The following is a 14,338-nucleotide window of genomic DNA, read 5'->3' on the forward strand; positions in this document are numbered from 1 at the left end:
AATGACAATTTCTTCATTTACCTAGGAATTTTCCTGACTTCCATTCACACTGCAGGTGTGAGTATCAGAGAAAGGAGTAAGTGAATAGGACTCAGAGTTAATTAATGTAGTTCGGGCAGTAGGCATAGAATTCATATAAATTATTTTATTGATAAACAATTTTGAAATCCTTCAATTTCCTAAAGGCTTCCTTCACATCATTGTTCCTTAGACTGTATATTAAGGGATTTAGCATAGGAGTCACTACAGTATAAAAAACAGATCCTATTTTGACTACGAGGGTGGAGTTTTTAGAATTGGGAATACAATAGAGAAAGAGGATGGTCCCATAGAAGATGGTAACAGCAGTTAGGTGGGACATACAAGTGGAGAAAGCTTTATATCTCCCACTGGCTGAATGCATTTTGAGGATCATGACAAAAATAAAAATATAAGATGAAAGTATAATGATAAGGGTGCAAAATACACTGAGATTTGAAAAGATAACAATTAATATCTCACTGAAATGTTTATCAGAACAGGAAGCAGAGAGAAAGACAGAATATTCACATATAAAGTTATCAATGATTTTGGTTTCACAAAAAGACAATATAAGAATGGAGTAGGTGAGAAAAAGAGAAGTAATTATGCCCCATAAATATGCCACAATTACTAGCAGGGAGCAGAGTTTTGGGGACATGGAGACTGTATATAGCAAAGGATAACATATAGCTACAAAGCGGTCATAGGCCATCACAGCCAACATGACTGTCTCAGTTGCCACACAGGTGACTGCAAAAGAAAACTGTGTGATGCAACCCTTGACGGAGATGCTTCTGTCTTCTACAACTAAGTTTTCTAGTAATTTTGGGGTAGTTATGGTGGAGTAACAGAAATCCACAAAGGACAAATGACTGAGGAAAAAGTACATGGGGGTGTGGAGTTTGGGATTGATATTAATGATCATAATCATGCCCAGATTCCCCACCAAAGAGACTGCATAGATGATGAGGAACAGTAGAAAGAGGGGTACCTGGAGCTTTGGGTTATCAGAAAATCCTAAGAGTATGAACATAGCTGCAGTACTCTGATTTTTGTCAGTGTTCAGCATGATTCCTGTTGGAGAAAATTAGAAATAAATCATGAGATGCAAAAGAGAAATAATAGTACTTTTCATCAAGAAATAACTGTTCAATTTTCCAGACCAATATCTACCATTTCATAATATTTTTGTATGCTGCTTTGATCGATCTACATCTTTCCCGCTCCCTCTTCATTCATTTATTGTACATCTTTAAACTTGTTCACTAATATATTCTTTAATCCCCTGAACCTCAGTTTATCTTCTGAGGATATTTTTTCCTTTATTTTCATGTTTCTGATGCAATGCTATGACCAATAGTTGACATTTCCTATATTTTATCAATTCGTCACCTTTTTTAGTTTTCAAATAGTTGCTTCTTTTCCTGAAGTTATTGTAAAAGACAACAATGTGGCAGGCCTAGCACAACCTACCATTTCTTGGGCCATGTCAAGTGCTTTCACTATATCCTCATGTATGATCAATCGATGCATTGATAGAGAAAGAATGATTGCTCATTGCAATATAAGAGCTCTTTAAATATGCAATTAGAGACTTACCTGAAGTTTTCAGTTCCTTTGCAGTCATGTCCAAATGTTCCTGATCCTACCTGTGGCTCTCTTGGCAAATATATTGGAAGGGATTTACATTTCCTTCTCCAGTTCATTTTGCACATTAGAAACTAAGGCAGATAGGGTTAAGTGCGTTGCTTGCAAATGTCTGACACTGACCTTCACAGTTCCCAGGAAGGGATCTATCCCCACTACCACCTAATTACTCCTTGAACATTTTTCTTCAATTTTATTACCCGAAGCCCTAGGTGGCTAAATGAGTTGTCCGAGACCATTTAAGTCAAACTCTCATCAAGGTCTTACTGTTTTTTTGTCTTGTGTTCCCAAATAGAACCATGACATCAGGGAGGTGATGCCATGGCATTCATGTAAATTGGATTTAAGGGAAAGAAGGCTGTGTAAAGACAGTTCCAGAATCCAGATATAGATCAAGATAAGGAGATGGCCCTGGATGCAGAGAGAGATATTGGTCTTTCTAACCTAGTCTTTAGCAGATCTGAGTTTGACTGAGCAACACCTATTCAGTAACTGCGGCTAGATGAGAAAGAAATAAGCCTCTTTTACCTAGACAAAATAATCAAAAATAGGCAGGGAAGAATATCAGAGTTTCTAACCAAAAAGAAACAATTGCTATTTACATTCACTCCAAGTCAATCATAGCCCAAGAAAATGAACAAATGGGATTTGGTCTGGGATCTATTGTTGGCCATTGAAAGAGAGGAAGGGTTAGAATGTGTATATGTATGCATGCATGCATGTATGTATGTATGTATGTATGTATGTCTATGTGTGGATATAGAGTATTGAAGGAAAACAAACAGGAAAAAAAACCAAAAAGGTGGACAGCCCTAAACTAGACAGCACTCCAAAAATGTTTCTTAATATATAAACATTTTTCTACATTTTTAACTATTTTAAAATCTCACCCTTTTCTTTCATATTTCTGGTGACTTCTAAGGATTGTAGGTGTAGTGATCTTTAATACACTCATAAGTTTATGATTTATTGTCATAAAAAAGAGTCAACAATTTATAGGTCAATCTAGTGCAATCTCTCATTTTGTAAAAAAAAGGAGTCTGAGGCTTTAAGAGGTTAAATGATTCATCCAAGATCACACAGAAATTAAATAACAAGGTTGTGATCCTGGCATAACCCAGATGGCCTACACTATGTCTCATCTCCAAAAATATTGAATTGAAAAATGGTAATAATTGTGCTTTAAGTTATTGGTAAAAGCAAATAGACTAATAAAACTTGTAGTCTATCATTCAGATCTTTCAATAAACTTGCTCCCTCAAACTCTGATTTTTCTATCCCAAATATATCTCTATTGCTTGCGTCAATTTTGGTCTAAAGTGTCCATTCTTTATATCATTAAGACAATATATACTCTTTGTTTCATACCTTTGCTGCTACCATATTCCATGTCTCAGTAACCTCTTTCTGTTTTTCTAATTGTACAATCTAAAATCTTAAATTATCTTTCCTACTTTTCCATTCTCTATCCATTGAACATTGCTGTATATCTCTCCTCTCAAAACTGTAAGGCAATTTTTTGTCACAATCATTAGATTTTTATTTTTAATATGGATATGAAAATTTATATGCAGAATTTCACCTCCCTCACATTGATTATGAGCTCTTTCACATCAGAGAATGAGGGTTTTTTCTTTTTTTGTTTTCTTTTTTATTTTTAATAGCTAAAGTCTTTTAAAGAGGTAAAAAATAAGCAAACTATAGATGAAAATAAGTATTAAATGGAAGAGAAAGAGAAATATCATTGGAACCTGCAGGTCATGCCATCTACAGAGTCAGTCTATTCCACTTTTAATAAGTTTAAATTGTTCCGAAAATTTGTTTGACATCAAGCGTAAATTTCCCTTTTAGTAATTTACCCCCCAGGACTTTTATTACTACTCTATTCAGGAAAGTCATGATTCTCCCCTTTTCAACTATATCTCATTATTGTGTCACTCATACTTGTCCATACTGAGGTCACTATAGAATTCTAATACATATATCTATCTCAATCAATCAAACCATTGCTATATTTTCAAATAATTAATTTGATTGCAACCTTGTGTTAGGTTTTATAATTACTTGTTACTCTGAAAATCTTTCAGGAGAGAACTTAAAATTAATTATTTTCAGAGTATTATCTGAATAATTATTATTTAGCATCAAAGAATATCATTACTGAATTATAGATGAAATGATCGATTTGGAGACTTGGAATGAATCTTTGATTCCATAGATAAAAAGAGGTTCAGACATGTAAAAGAGTTCTACTGATACAACTTCTTACCTTTTTTTTTTAAATTTATGGCTTCAGGTAATTCTTGAGGAGCAGAGAGTTTAAATCACTTATCACTCACTGGCCCCCCATCTTTTCACTCAGGTAGAGTATATCACAGGAAGAATTTGATGACTTCTTTTGGATTCCTATTAAATGAAGTGTAGTTTTTCATACATAGCTTGCTCTATTTTAAGTTTTGTAGACAATTCTATGCTCCTAAATCACAGGCATTTGTTGTTCCTCTCAATTTCTGTAGCCTTGATTGTTGTTGCCAGTAGACCTTTAACAATTATTATTGCTATTAATTTTGATCTTTTTACATACCTCTCTCATTTTAGATGTACTGAAAATCTCTGATAAGAAGAGACATTGCCTTAAACCTTTTAATAGTCATTCAAAATTAGGTTCTTATATCTTCCAAGAGTCAATAGAAATCAGGTTCCCTGCATAAAAATGGTAACCAAAAAGAGAATGATCAAAATGCTGAGGAAGAAGAGAGGATGGGCGTATCAGTTAAGCCCACCCATTCTCCCCTTTTTGACAGTTCCTTTATGAGTCATGTTTCACAGAACTTATGAAAATAATTTTCTGACTTCTAGTAAAAAAACTAAGAAACAAAAAAAACCCCAAAAGACAAAAACAACAAAAAAAGTTTGTGATATGAAATTAACAGACATATTTACTCACCAGACTGTAGCCTCTCCTGGATACATAATTTTCTAGATTCATTGCATAGAGAGCATATTTTGTCTATATTTTGATTTCATGCTGAGATGATTGCTTTACTCCTTTATAAGGATCAAACTAAGAATTAATCCACTGGTATGCTTTATCAATAGAAAAATCAGTCTTTTTTTTCACTAACTGGACAAGGAGAATGGATTTCTCTTCATTCTACTATAAAGCTAAGTTAGAAAAATGACCTAGTCTATCTGTAAACTGAGTATTACACTCAAGCTAAAGTTCTTACATTTGCTTCCAAGACCATTGGGACTCATGCCCCTGAGATTCTCTACTGACCTTATGTCTTAAAACAAGTAATTTAAAAAATGACTCTACCTTGTCACTGTCAGTGAATGGAATTTTCTAAAGATCAAATTTGTCATATATCAGAATCTTTCCCATCTTCACATATATTAACATCGATTTTCCTTAAGTTCATACAATGTACAATTAGATACACTTTTTCACATAATTAAATATTTTATCCTCAGAGATTTGGGTATAGCCCAGCATCACCTTCATAAAAGCTTATTCAGACAACTTATTAAGTATTTCTGATTTCACTTTGCAACAGCCAGTAAAGACATTGTAAAGAGTGGGTTTTGAGATGCAGAATTTCTATCTCACTCTATGTCCCAGAATAATTACAACTTTTGATGATGCAAAGTCTCCCAACCCTCAGGCAAGATGCTGCTGCTGTGATCACTGCACACTAACACTCCTGAACTCATAATGTTATCCTCAAAACTAGACATGTTCTCCATATGTATTGCCTTTGATACTTCATTTCCTCCATGCTTAATGTGATGATAACCCTAGTATAAACCTAGTTTTTTTAAATCAAATTTTAAAACCAATTCTATTTTTCAAGGAATCATTTTCTTTAGTTTGCTTTTGCATCTCCTTTTCCATTTTTCTTTTTTTTTGGCCTTTTTTAAAATTGATTTTTAATTTTTCCAGATACATTTATGAAAGTATAACAACATACATCCATATGCATATGGATATATTTTTGAGTGACATGATTTCCTTCCACCCTCCCCCCCTCACGGACGAACAGTCAGGTGAAGATAGTACATACACATTTGTGTTAATATATGTTTACAGATTATTCATTTTTCTTATGAGGATTTAGGATTAAGGAAAAAGAATGAAAATCATGGGATAGAAAGGAATACATAAGAGGATATTTTTAAAAGAATGTGTCATACATCACATTCTGAAGATTTTTGTTTTGTTTTGTTTTTCTTCCTCTGGATGGAGATAGAATCTCTCTGAACTACTGCAAGGAGCTGCATCAATCAAGGTTGATTATCAACTCACTATGTTGTTGTTAATGTGTAGAATGTTCTCTTGGCTCTGACCCCTTCACTTATCAGCAGATTCTGTAGTTCTTTCCATGCTTCTCTAGAGTCTGACCATTCATGGTTTCTTATAGAACAAATAGTATCCCATGACATTCATATACCATAATTTGTTCATCCATTCACCAATTGATGGGTATCCCCTCAATTTCTAATTATTTGCCAATTCAAAAAAAGAGCTTCTTTGAATATTTTGGAAGATAATTTGTCTTTTAGTCTAGTTCTTCCTCAGTTTAACAGAAGTGATTTATAAATGAAAGTTATCAAAGAACTTTAACAAAACTTTGTTTTTTTAGATATTGTTACCATGTTTCAGTGAAGCAGGAACTTTCATTACTTTAAACACTTTTTAAAATAGAAACTTCAACAGAATTTGAAAGAGTATTGCTTATTTTTTTTAAAAAATGAATTTTGTCAAAAAAGATATATTAGAAGTCAATTTCTAAGATAGAGTTGTTCATATTGAAGGAGGAGAGAGCCAGGAAATGTTTCCATACCGCAAATGGCTCAATCAAGCTACACTTATAAAACCTTTACTATGTTACAAAAATTGTACTAAGTACTTTGCAGTGACATTTATCTTTATAAGAATTCTATTAGCTGACTGAAGTGCTCCAGGACTCTTATTATCTTCTCACTCTGCATATGGTCATTCATTAAGATGTTTATTTCTAGCAGGCATTCAAAGTTCATTGGCTTGCCCAACTAACTAATAATTCCTTTTTCTTTTCCTTTCTTCTCTATGAGTGGAGGAAATATGAAGATTGGCAAGAAAAAAACCAAACAAACAAACAGGAGATTTATTATTTATTTTTAAATAAATTTTCAGGGAACTTTAATGAAACGTTCTGAGATAGATGCTATATCTTGGAGTACATTATAATGATTTTCTGGCAATGATTTTTCTTATTTCAGAAACTCTTTCTTCATTTACTTAACAATTTTCCTGACTGCCTTTCATACTGCAAATGTGAGCACCAGAGAAGGGAGTAACTGAATAGAAGTCATAGTGAATTAAATAAATATTACCAAAATTCCACTTTAGCCAGTCTTCATAGATTTTGTAGTCTTCTTTGAAAATGAAGGACAAACATTAGCAAATGTAAAGGGTGCTTAGAGAACACTCCCTCAATTGGAAAAAGACAAAAGACTTGCCTTCTAATTCCCATCAAGATCCCCTACAACTGTTTCCATTTCTTTGAAAAATCTTTAGAACAATTGATAAAATACAGTTTTAACTGGAATGTCTGTAATCTTGAGCCCCCACCTCCACTCCCTTCTTGAAATTCCTCTTGCTCCATCCTGAGTTGTCCTTGCTTCTTCCTAGGTTGTACCTGCCCCATACTGTTTTGAAGAGGGGAGGTACCCTTCTTTGATTGGACAAACAGTGGTAATATTTCAGATTCCATGCTCTAATGGTCAATCTGTTTGAACTCCAGTGTAGGACTCAGTTTTAGGGGATTTGGCTCTCAAGTTCCTATTATAATTCTTGACTTAGAGAACTATCAATAAATGTTGATCTTAAACTAATTCTGTTTTGTTATAAACTAAAATGTGTTAAAATTTATCCCTGATTTATCTTTTTAATCTTTTCCTACTCAGTTTCATTTTTTAAGAATCATCTTATCATATAGAATTCAGCTTCAATCTTTCTTTCAAACTGATTAGTAATAAGAGGTTTAAGAATTTTATTTTTAATATAAATTATTATTAATACTAATATTTTCATATATTATAAGAAAATATTTTGACAGTAATTAGGGCATATAATGAGTATTTAATGTTATCCTTATGTTTCTTCTGAATCTTTTATATTGAATTTTGTATAGACTTCTGTTTTTTTTTATTACAAACATCTGAAAGACATTGAGTTCATCATTTTATTTTTTCATTCAGGCTTGTACTTCCTTGCTGGATAAGTTATTCTTGCATGCAGCCCAGTTCCTTTGCCCTTCAAAATGTAATTTTCTAAGACCTATAATCTTTTCCTGTAGTAGCTGTTTGGTATTATGAAATTTACTTTGTTTTCCCACAGTATTAACTTTTTTCTTGTTGCTTGTGATATTTTCTCTTTAATCGAGGAATTTTGAAGCTTAACTATGACATTCCTATAAATTTATTTTCAAAGATCTCTTTCAGTTGGTGACTGATGGATTCATTCTCTTTCTGCTTTTTTCTAAAGCTTCAGGGCAGTTTTGCTTAATGATTTCTTATAATATTATTTCCATTTGCTTTTCTTAATTATAACTTTCAGATAATCCAACAGTTTTTAGATAGTCTCTCCTTGACTTGTTCTTCAAAACTTTTTTCCTAATAAAATGTTTCAGATTTTTGGTTTTTATTATGTCCTTGTGTTAAATGTCAATGAATTTCACTTTTTACTTGTCTGGTTCTTGTTTTCAAGGAGTTATTTTGTTCCTTTTCACCTGGAATCTCCTTTTCTAATTGATTAACTTTCTTTTCATAATCATATTAAATTGCTTTCAGTATTTTTTTCCAAATTTTCTCTTTCTCTCTGATTTGAATTTTGAATTTCTTTCATGAATTCTTTTTGGTCTTTTAACTAGTTGACTTTATTGGTTAGGGTAGTAGTAGTATTATTACATTACTGTCTTATTCTGAATATGAACCCAGATCTTCTTTTATACTAAATAGTTTTCAATGGTTGCATTTTTTCCACTTTGCTTACTCATTTTTATTTTTAATTTTCTTTATTTTATTTTTAACAGCTCAGTATTATTTTTAACAAGTTTTAATTTTGAGATGTGGGTATTGTTATTTTAGGCCTCAAGTCCTTCCCATTGTTTTCTGAATTTTCTCCAAGAGTTCAACCTCATGGACTCTTCCTAACCACACCATGCCCAAACTGTCCTTTCTCCCTATAGCACCACAATCAATAGGCATGTGTTCCCTCTCACACATGCCCACAGGAATTACATTTGCTTGGCACTGTTAGGTCAGATTTGACAAAACATCAGGGAATACTCCACTTTTCCCTCATTCATCTAACTGTTGTTCTTTAGATGAAATGTGTGAGGTGAAAGATCCTAATATGAAATTTCTCAAGGCAATGATTGATGTGAAAGTTGAGGTGAAATTTTTTTGAGGTTTATTATGCTTCCTTCAGGACCTGATGTTTTTTGAATCATGGAGTTGACTTAGAGGTATTTAGATTACACTCAAACCAAACTTCACCCTCTGGAGTTTTCTCTAGTCCTTTCAAAATATCTTAGGAGGATAACTACTTTACCCTTTTATTTTTCATGGTTTGCATTCATTTCATGGTGATTTTTTTGTCTATGGAGGAATTTAGGAAAGCCTAGAAGTTTCAGACCTATTCTGACATTTTCTCAAAATATGTCATTTTTTTTTTAAATAGCACCCTCTGACTATGATCAAAACATAGGAAAGGAAATACAGATGTCTCAATTTGAATGGAGGTGATTCTTACTGATAATTTTATTGACTTCCCTCCTCCCCTCAGTATCAAAGAGAGGTAACAGGGGTATAATACTGAGGTGTATATTCCAATTCATCACTGGCACCAGAGAGAGTGTAAAAAAATATAGAAAGAGGGAACTGGGAATTTTTGAGCTGTTTGTTAAGCCAGGAGATTACTGTAGTTTCAGGGTTGTATTATATGGTCCCTTGTTTTGTAAGAGTAAGAATAGATTATATTTGTTGGAAGTCACCTGACTCTCTCAGAGTACTTAGAGATATAGCCACAAAATTTATCACTTTTACTCCTTATTACTTTTTGGTTTCTCAGAAGTCTATTTGAATTTGTTCTCAGTTTTTGTATAATAATAAAAATTATTTTATTATTCATAATTTTTCAACTTTTTCATAATGCTTAGTAATCTCAAACAAATAAGTCTTCAAATTATATATTAGTTCTGGTGACTTAATCAGGAATCAATATACTTTCCTTGTGCTTGTGAGTTTATCTAAACCTTTCAGAGAACTTCTTAAAAATACAATCTGACTTGCAGAAATTTAAGATTATTTCTCAAATTTTTCATTTACTAGAAATATGACTTCAGATAAGTCATGGAACCTTCCCTGCCATTGTTTTTGTCATTTGAAAAAATAATGGTTTAATTAGAAAATGCATAAGTTCCTTTCCAGTTTTATTATTTTATGGACTGTGTTCTGAAGTTCCTTCCAGAAATATATATTGTCATTATTTCAGCTCTTTAAAAATACTAGGAAAGCAGTAACAACAAAAATAGGAGAAACTCTTGAAAGAAAACCCAAGATCAAATCATTTGTTTTTGTTTCTTTATAGTAACTATCAACACTAGAGGGGAAGGGGGGAAAAAAGAATCACAAAGGCATTAGAAAGAAATAGGGGGAAATGACTTCATTATGGAGGACTTTGATTCTATCGTGATCATGTTTTCCCTTCCTTGCAAAAACACATTTATGTCAAATTCTATAATTTATACTAGAAAGTAATATCCTTCTATCAAATATATTGCCTCTTCAAGTATTTATATTTTCAACCTTCTTGGAAAGAACATTTCTATATAATTCTCTTCTACATACTCTGATGCTGAGGAAAATAAAAATTCTGTTGAACTATAGTTTAGAAAATTCTCAATTTCTCTGTTTTCTTAAGCTTTGAACAATATTCCCTTTCCACAAGCTACCTTATATTGTCAGCTTTCAAAATTCTCAGAAATTATTGATCACTTTATGATAGGTCAATATGTGAACATAGAAACTATCTCTATAAGATTATCCAGGAAGTTCTTATCTTGGAGTCTTTGAGAATTGTTTCAGGATCCTTTTGCTCATTGACTTTGTCAGGACTCCCCATTGAATTCTTTGGAGAATGAATTTGAACACAGATCTTTCAGCCTCAAAATATGAGTATCTCTCCACTTTCCAAGGTGTCTTTCCCTGTTTTATAACAAATGCCCAGAATAAAAATGGAATGAAGAATCAAGAGAAGAGGAAATGGTAGGACAGCAAATCTTTACTCTTTATTTATTAATATTTTCTAAATACTTTCTTATGTCTGCATTTTTTGAAGACTTCAGTCAGATGTGGAATCTCAGTAGCCTCGTTGTTCAGTCATTCAGTAATGTACTACTCTTTGAAAATCCATGGAACCAGAACATACCAGGTCCTTCTATCCTCTACAGTCTCCCAAAGTCTGTCCAAGTTCATGCTCATTGTTTCCATGATACAATCTATCTATCTAATGGTCATAGGATAAGACTATATTTAGACCTTTAAAGGTCTAAGGAGGACAGGATTTTCAAACTCAAAACAGACACAACACTTACTAGATGTGGGACCTTGAGTAAGTCATTTAACCATGATTGCCTCATATCCAGGGCCATCTCCAATCATCTTAATGCTGGTGCATGGGACTTTCTTGGCACAGATATGGGAGTAGTTTTTCAGAAGTGAAGAACTGAGGTAAAATAGCAATTAAGATGCTTGCTCTGGGTCACATAACTAGCAAGTGTCCGACTTTGGATTTGAATTCAGATCTTTATGATTCCATCCTCAACTTTTTTTTGAATTTTTATTCATTTAAGGCGATTGGTTTAAGTGACTTGCCCATGGTCACACAACTAGGTAATTATAAAGTGTCTGAGACCAAATTTGAACTCAGGTCCTCCTGACTCTAGTGCTGGTGCTCTATCCACTGTGCCACCTACCTGTCCCTTTTAACTTTAATGATGTAAGATAAATCAGTTCCTTTAACTAAATACAGATTTTTCTCAGTGCTTCCTCATAACCATTACTTTCTCAATAACAATACATTGTAACATAGATGAAAATACTATGAAGATACAGATAGATTTCTCTTTAAAAGGAGAGAAAGAGTTCTCTTAAAAGAGAGAGAGAGAGAGACAGACAGACAGACATCAGTTAGGCAGAAATCCTGGGTCATTAGATCCCATGAATACTCATTCAGAATTTATGAATTTGTATAAGAAAATATTCCCATGGCTCACAGCATTGCTTTTGGATGACTACATTAGCCATTACTCACAGCTAGAGAATTATAAAGGTTTTTGAAGACACTTTGAACTTTGTCAACTGTTTCTGAAGGTAAAAAGTTGTTTTCCTTGCTTTATTTCCTTTTTAGTCATGGTTTCAAAATAAGAAGTAATGCCTCAGAGGAATTTCTAATTAGTTACCCAAAATAGCCATTGACTTCAGTGGGTTTTGTCTTATATCCCCTCCTCTTCCTGTAATATTTTTCTGGTCAAGTATCAATCAAATGTGTGGACTTGGCCAAGTCTTCATGTAACAGAAATTTTAATTGACCATTCTGGATATTTTAAGCAGGAAGTCAGCAACATTCTTTTTTAAAAAAAGATTTCAAAGTTAAGACTCTTGGAATTTTTAGCTGTCATTTTATAATTCATTCCCAGCCATAAAATTATAAAGTATGGAAAGTGGAACAACTTAGAAAGTCTCTCAACTTCTCTTAACATGACTTGAAAGGCATCTATGTATCATCTGTGTATGTATGTATGTATGTATATATTTATCCCTTCTTCCTTAGCATAATTCTTCCTGTGTTTCACAGAAGAGACTTGTAAATAAAAGTTTTGAAAGACCTTTAAGCAAATAGAGCATAATCCTATGTTTTGTAAGTTACTGTTAAAATGCCTTAGAGAAACAGAAATATTCATTATTCCAAAGTCATTTTTATTAGCAACTTCAACAGAACTTGAAGCTGGAGTAATTGTTTATTTGCTAATAATAAAAATGAATTTTGACAAAAAATATAGTGAAATCCAATTTGTAAGATAGAGTTGCTCATATGGAAAGAGAGGAGAGTCAAGAAACTTTGTCTACATACTGCAAATGAGTCCATTAACCGATACTAATTATGCCTTTACTATGTTATAAGAATTGTACTAAACACTGTAGAAAGAAATTTGGTTTTATAATAATTCTGTCAGTGGATTTGTTCCAGGTATTAGGGGCTCATATTGTCTTACAACACTGGATGATGTCACTCATCAAGATGCTTGTGTCTGGTAGGCATCCAAAAATCACCTGCTCATCCAGCTAGTTAACGTCTTGATTTTTTGTTTATTTGTTCTCAATGAGAAGAGAAATGTGAACACTGACAAAAAAGAAAACAAGTATTTTTTTAATAAACTCTCAAGAATTTTACGATAGTTTCCAAGATAGATGTTACATCTTGGAATAAACTGTAATGATTTTTCTGGCAATGATTATTTGTCGTTTCAAACACTCTTCATTTACCTGAGAATTTTCCCCATTCCCTTTCACACTACAGATGTGAGCATCAGAGAAGGCAGTAACTGAATAGAACACAGAGTTAATTATCATCAATAATTTAATTCAGCCTGTAGTCATAGAGTCCACATAAATAATCTTATTGATAAACAATTTTAAAATCCTTCAATTTCCTAAATGTTTCCTTCACATCATGGTTCCTTAGACTGTATATTAAAGGATTTAGCATGGGAGTCACTACAGTGTAAAAAACACATGCTATTTTGATCATAAGGACTGTGTTTATAGAATTAGGAATACAATAGAGAAAGAGGAGGATTCCATAGAAGATGGTAACAGCAATCAGATGGGAGGCACAAGTGGAGAAAGCTTTATGTCTCCCACTGGCTGAATGCATTTTGAGAATTGTGACAAAAATAAAAAGATAAGATGAAAGGATAATGATGAGGGTGCAAAATACACTGAGATTTGCAAAAATAAATAGAATCATCTCACTGAATTATTTGTCAGAACAGGAAGCAGAGAGGAAGACAGAATATTCACAAACAAAGTTATTAATGATTTTTGTCTCACAGAAAGACAATAAAAGAATTGAGTAGGTGAGAATACTAGAAGTAACTATGCCCCATGAATATGATACAATCACTAATAGGGAACAGAATTTTGGGGACATGGAAATTGTATATAGCAAAGGATAACAGATAGCTACAAAGCGGTCATAGGCCATCATGGCCAATAAGACTGTCTCAGTTGCCACACAGGTTGTTAATATGGAAAACTGTGTGATGCAGCCCCTGATGGAGATGCTTCTGTCTTCCACAACTAAATTTTCTAGTAATTTTGGTGTAATTGCAGTGGAGTAACAGAAATCCACAAAGGACAAATGACTGAGAAAAAAGTACATGGGTGTGTGGAGTTTGGGATTGATCTTGATTATCACAATCATGCCCACATTTCCCACCACAGTGACTGAATAGATTGTAAAGAACAGAAGAAAGAGGGGCACCTGAAGGTCTGAGTTATCAGAAAATCCTAAGAGTATGAACATTACTTCAAAACTCTGGTTCTTGTCAGTGATCAGCAT

At 33.0% G+C, this 14,338-nt stretch overlaps 1 protein-coding gene and 1 pseudogene across 1 annotated transcript; both read right to left on the reverse strand.

Moving 5' to 3' along the window:
- Nucleotides 1-145: 145 nt before the first annotated feature.
- LOC141519050 (olfactory receptor 5D13-like) lies at nt 146-1,090 on the reverse strand. The gene has a single exon (XM_074231519.1). The coding sequence runs from the start codon at nt 1,088-1,090 to the stop codon at nt 146-148; it is 945 nt and encodes a 314-aa protein (XP_074087620.1).
- A 12,303-nt stretch (nt 1,091-13,393) lies between these two features.
- LOC141519051 (olfactory receptor 5D18-like) lies at nt 13,394-14,338 on the reverse strand (annotated as a pseudogene).

Source organism: Macrotis lagotis, chromosome 3 (genome assembly GCF_037893015.1).
Source record: "Macrotis lagotis isolate mMagLag1 chromosome 3, bilby.v1.9.chrom.fasta, whole genome shotgun sequence".
In the NCBI taxonomy this organism is placed as follows: Eukaryota; Metazoa; Chordata; class Mammalia; order Peramelemorphia; family Peramelidae; genus Macrotis; species Macrotis lagotis.

What these genes read in the sequence shown, in the direction of transcription:
- LOC141519050 (XM_074231519.1), bottom strand. Translation starts at nt 1,090, where the DNA reads ATGCTGAACACTGACAAAAATCAGAGTACTGCAGCTATGTTCATACTC.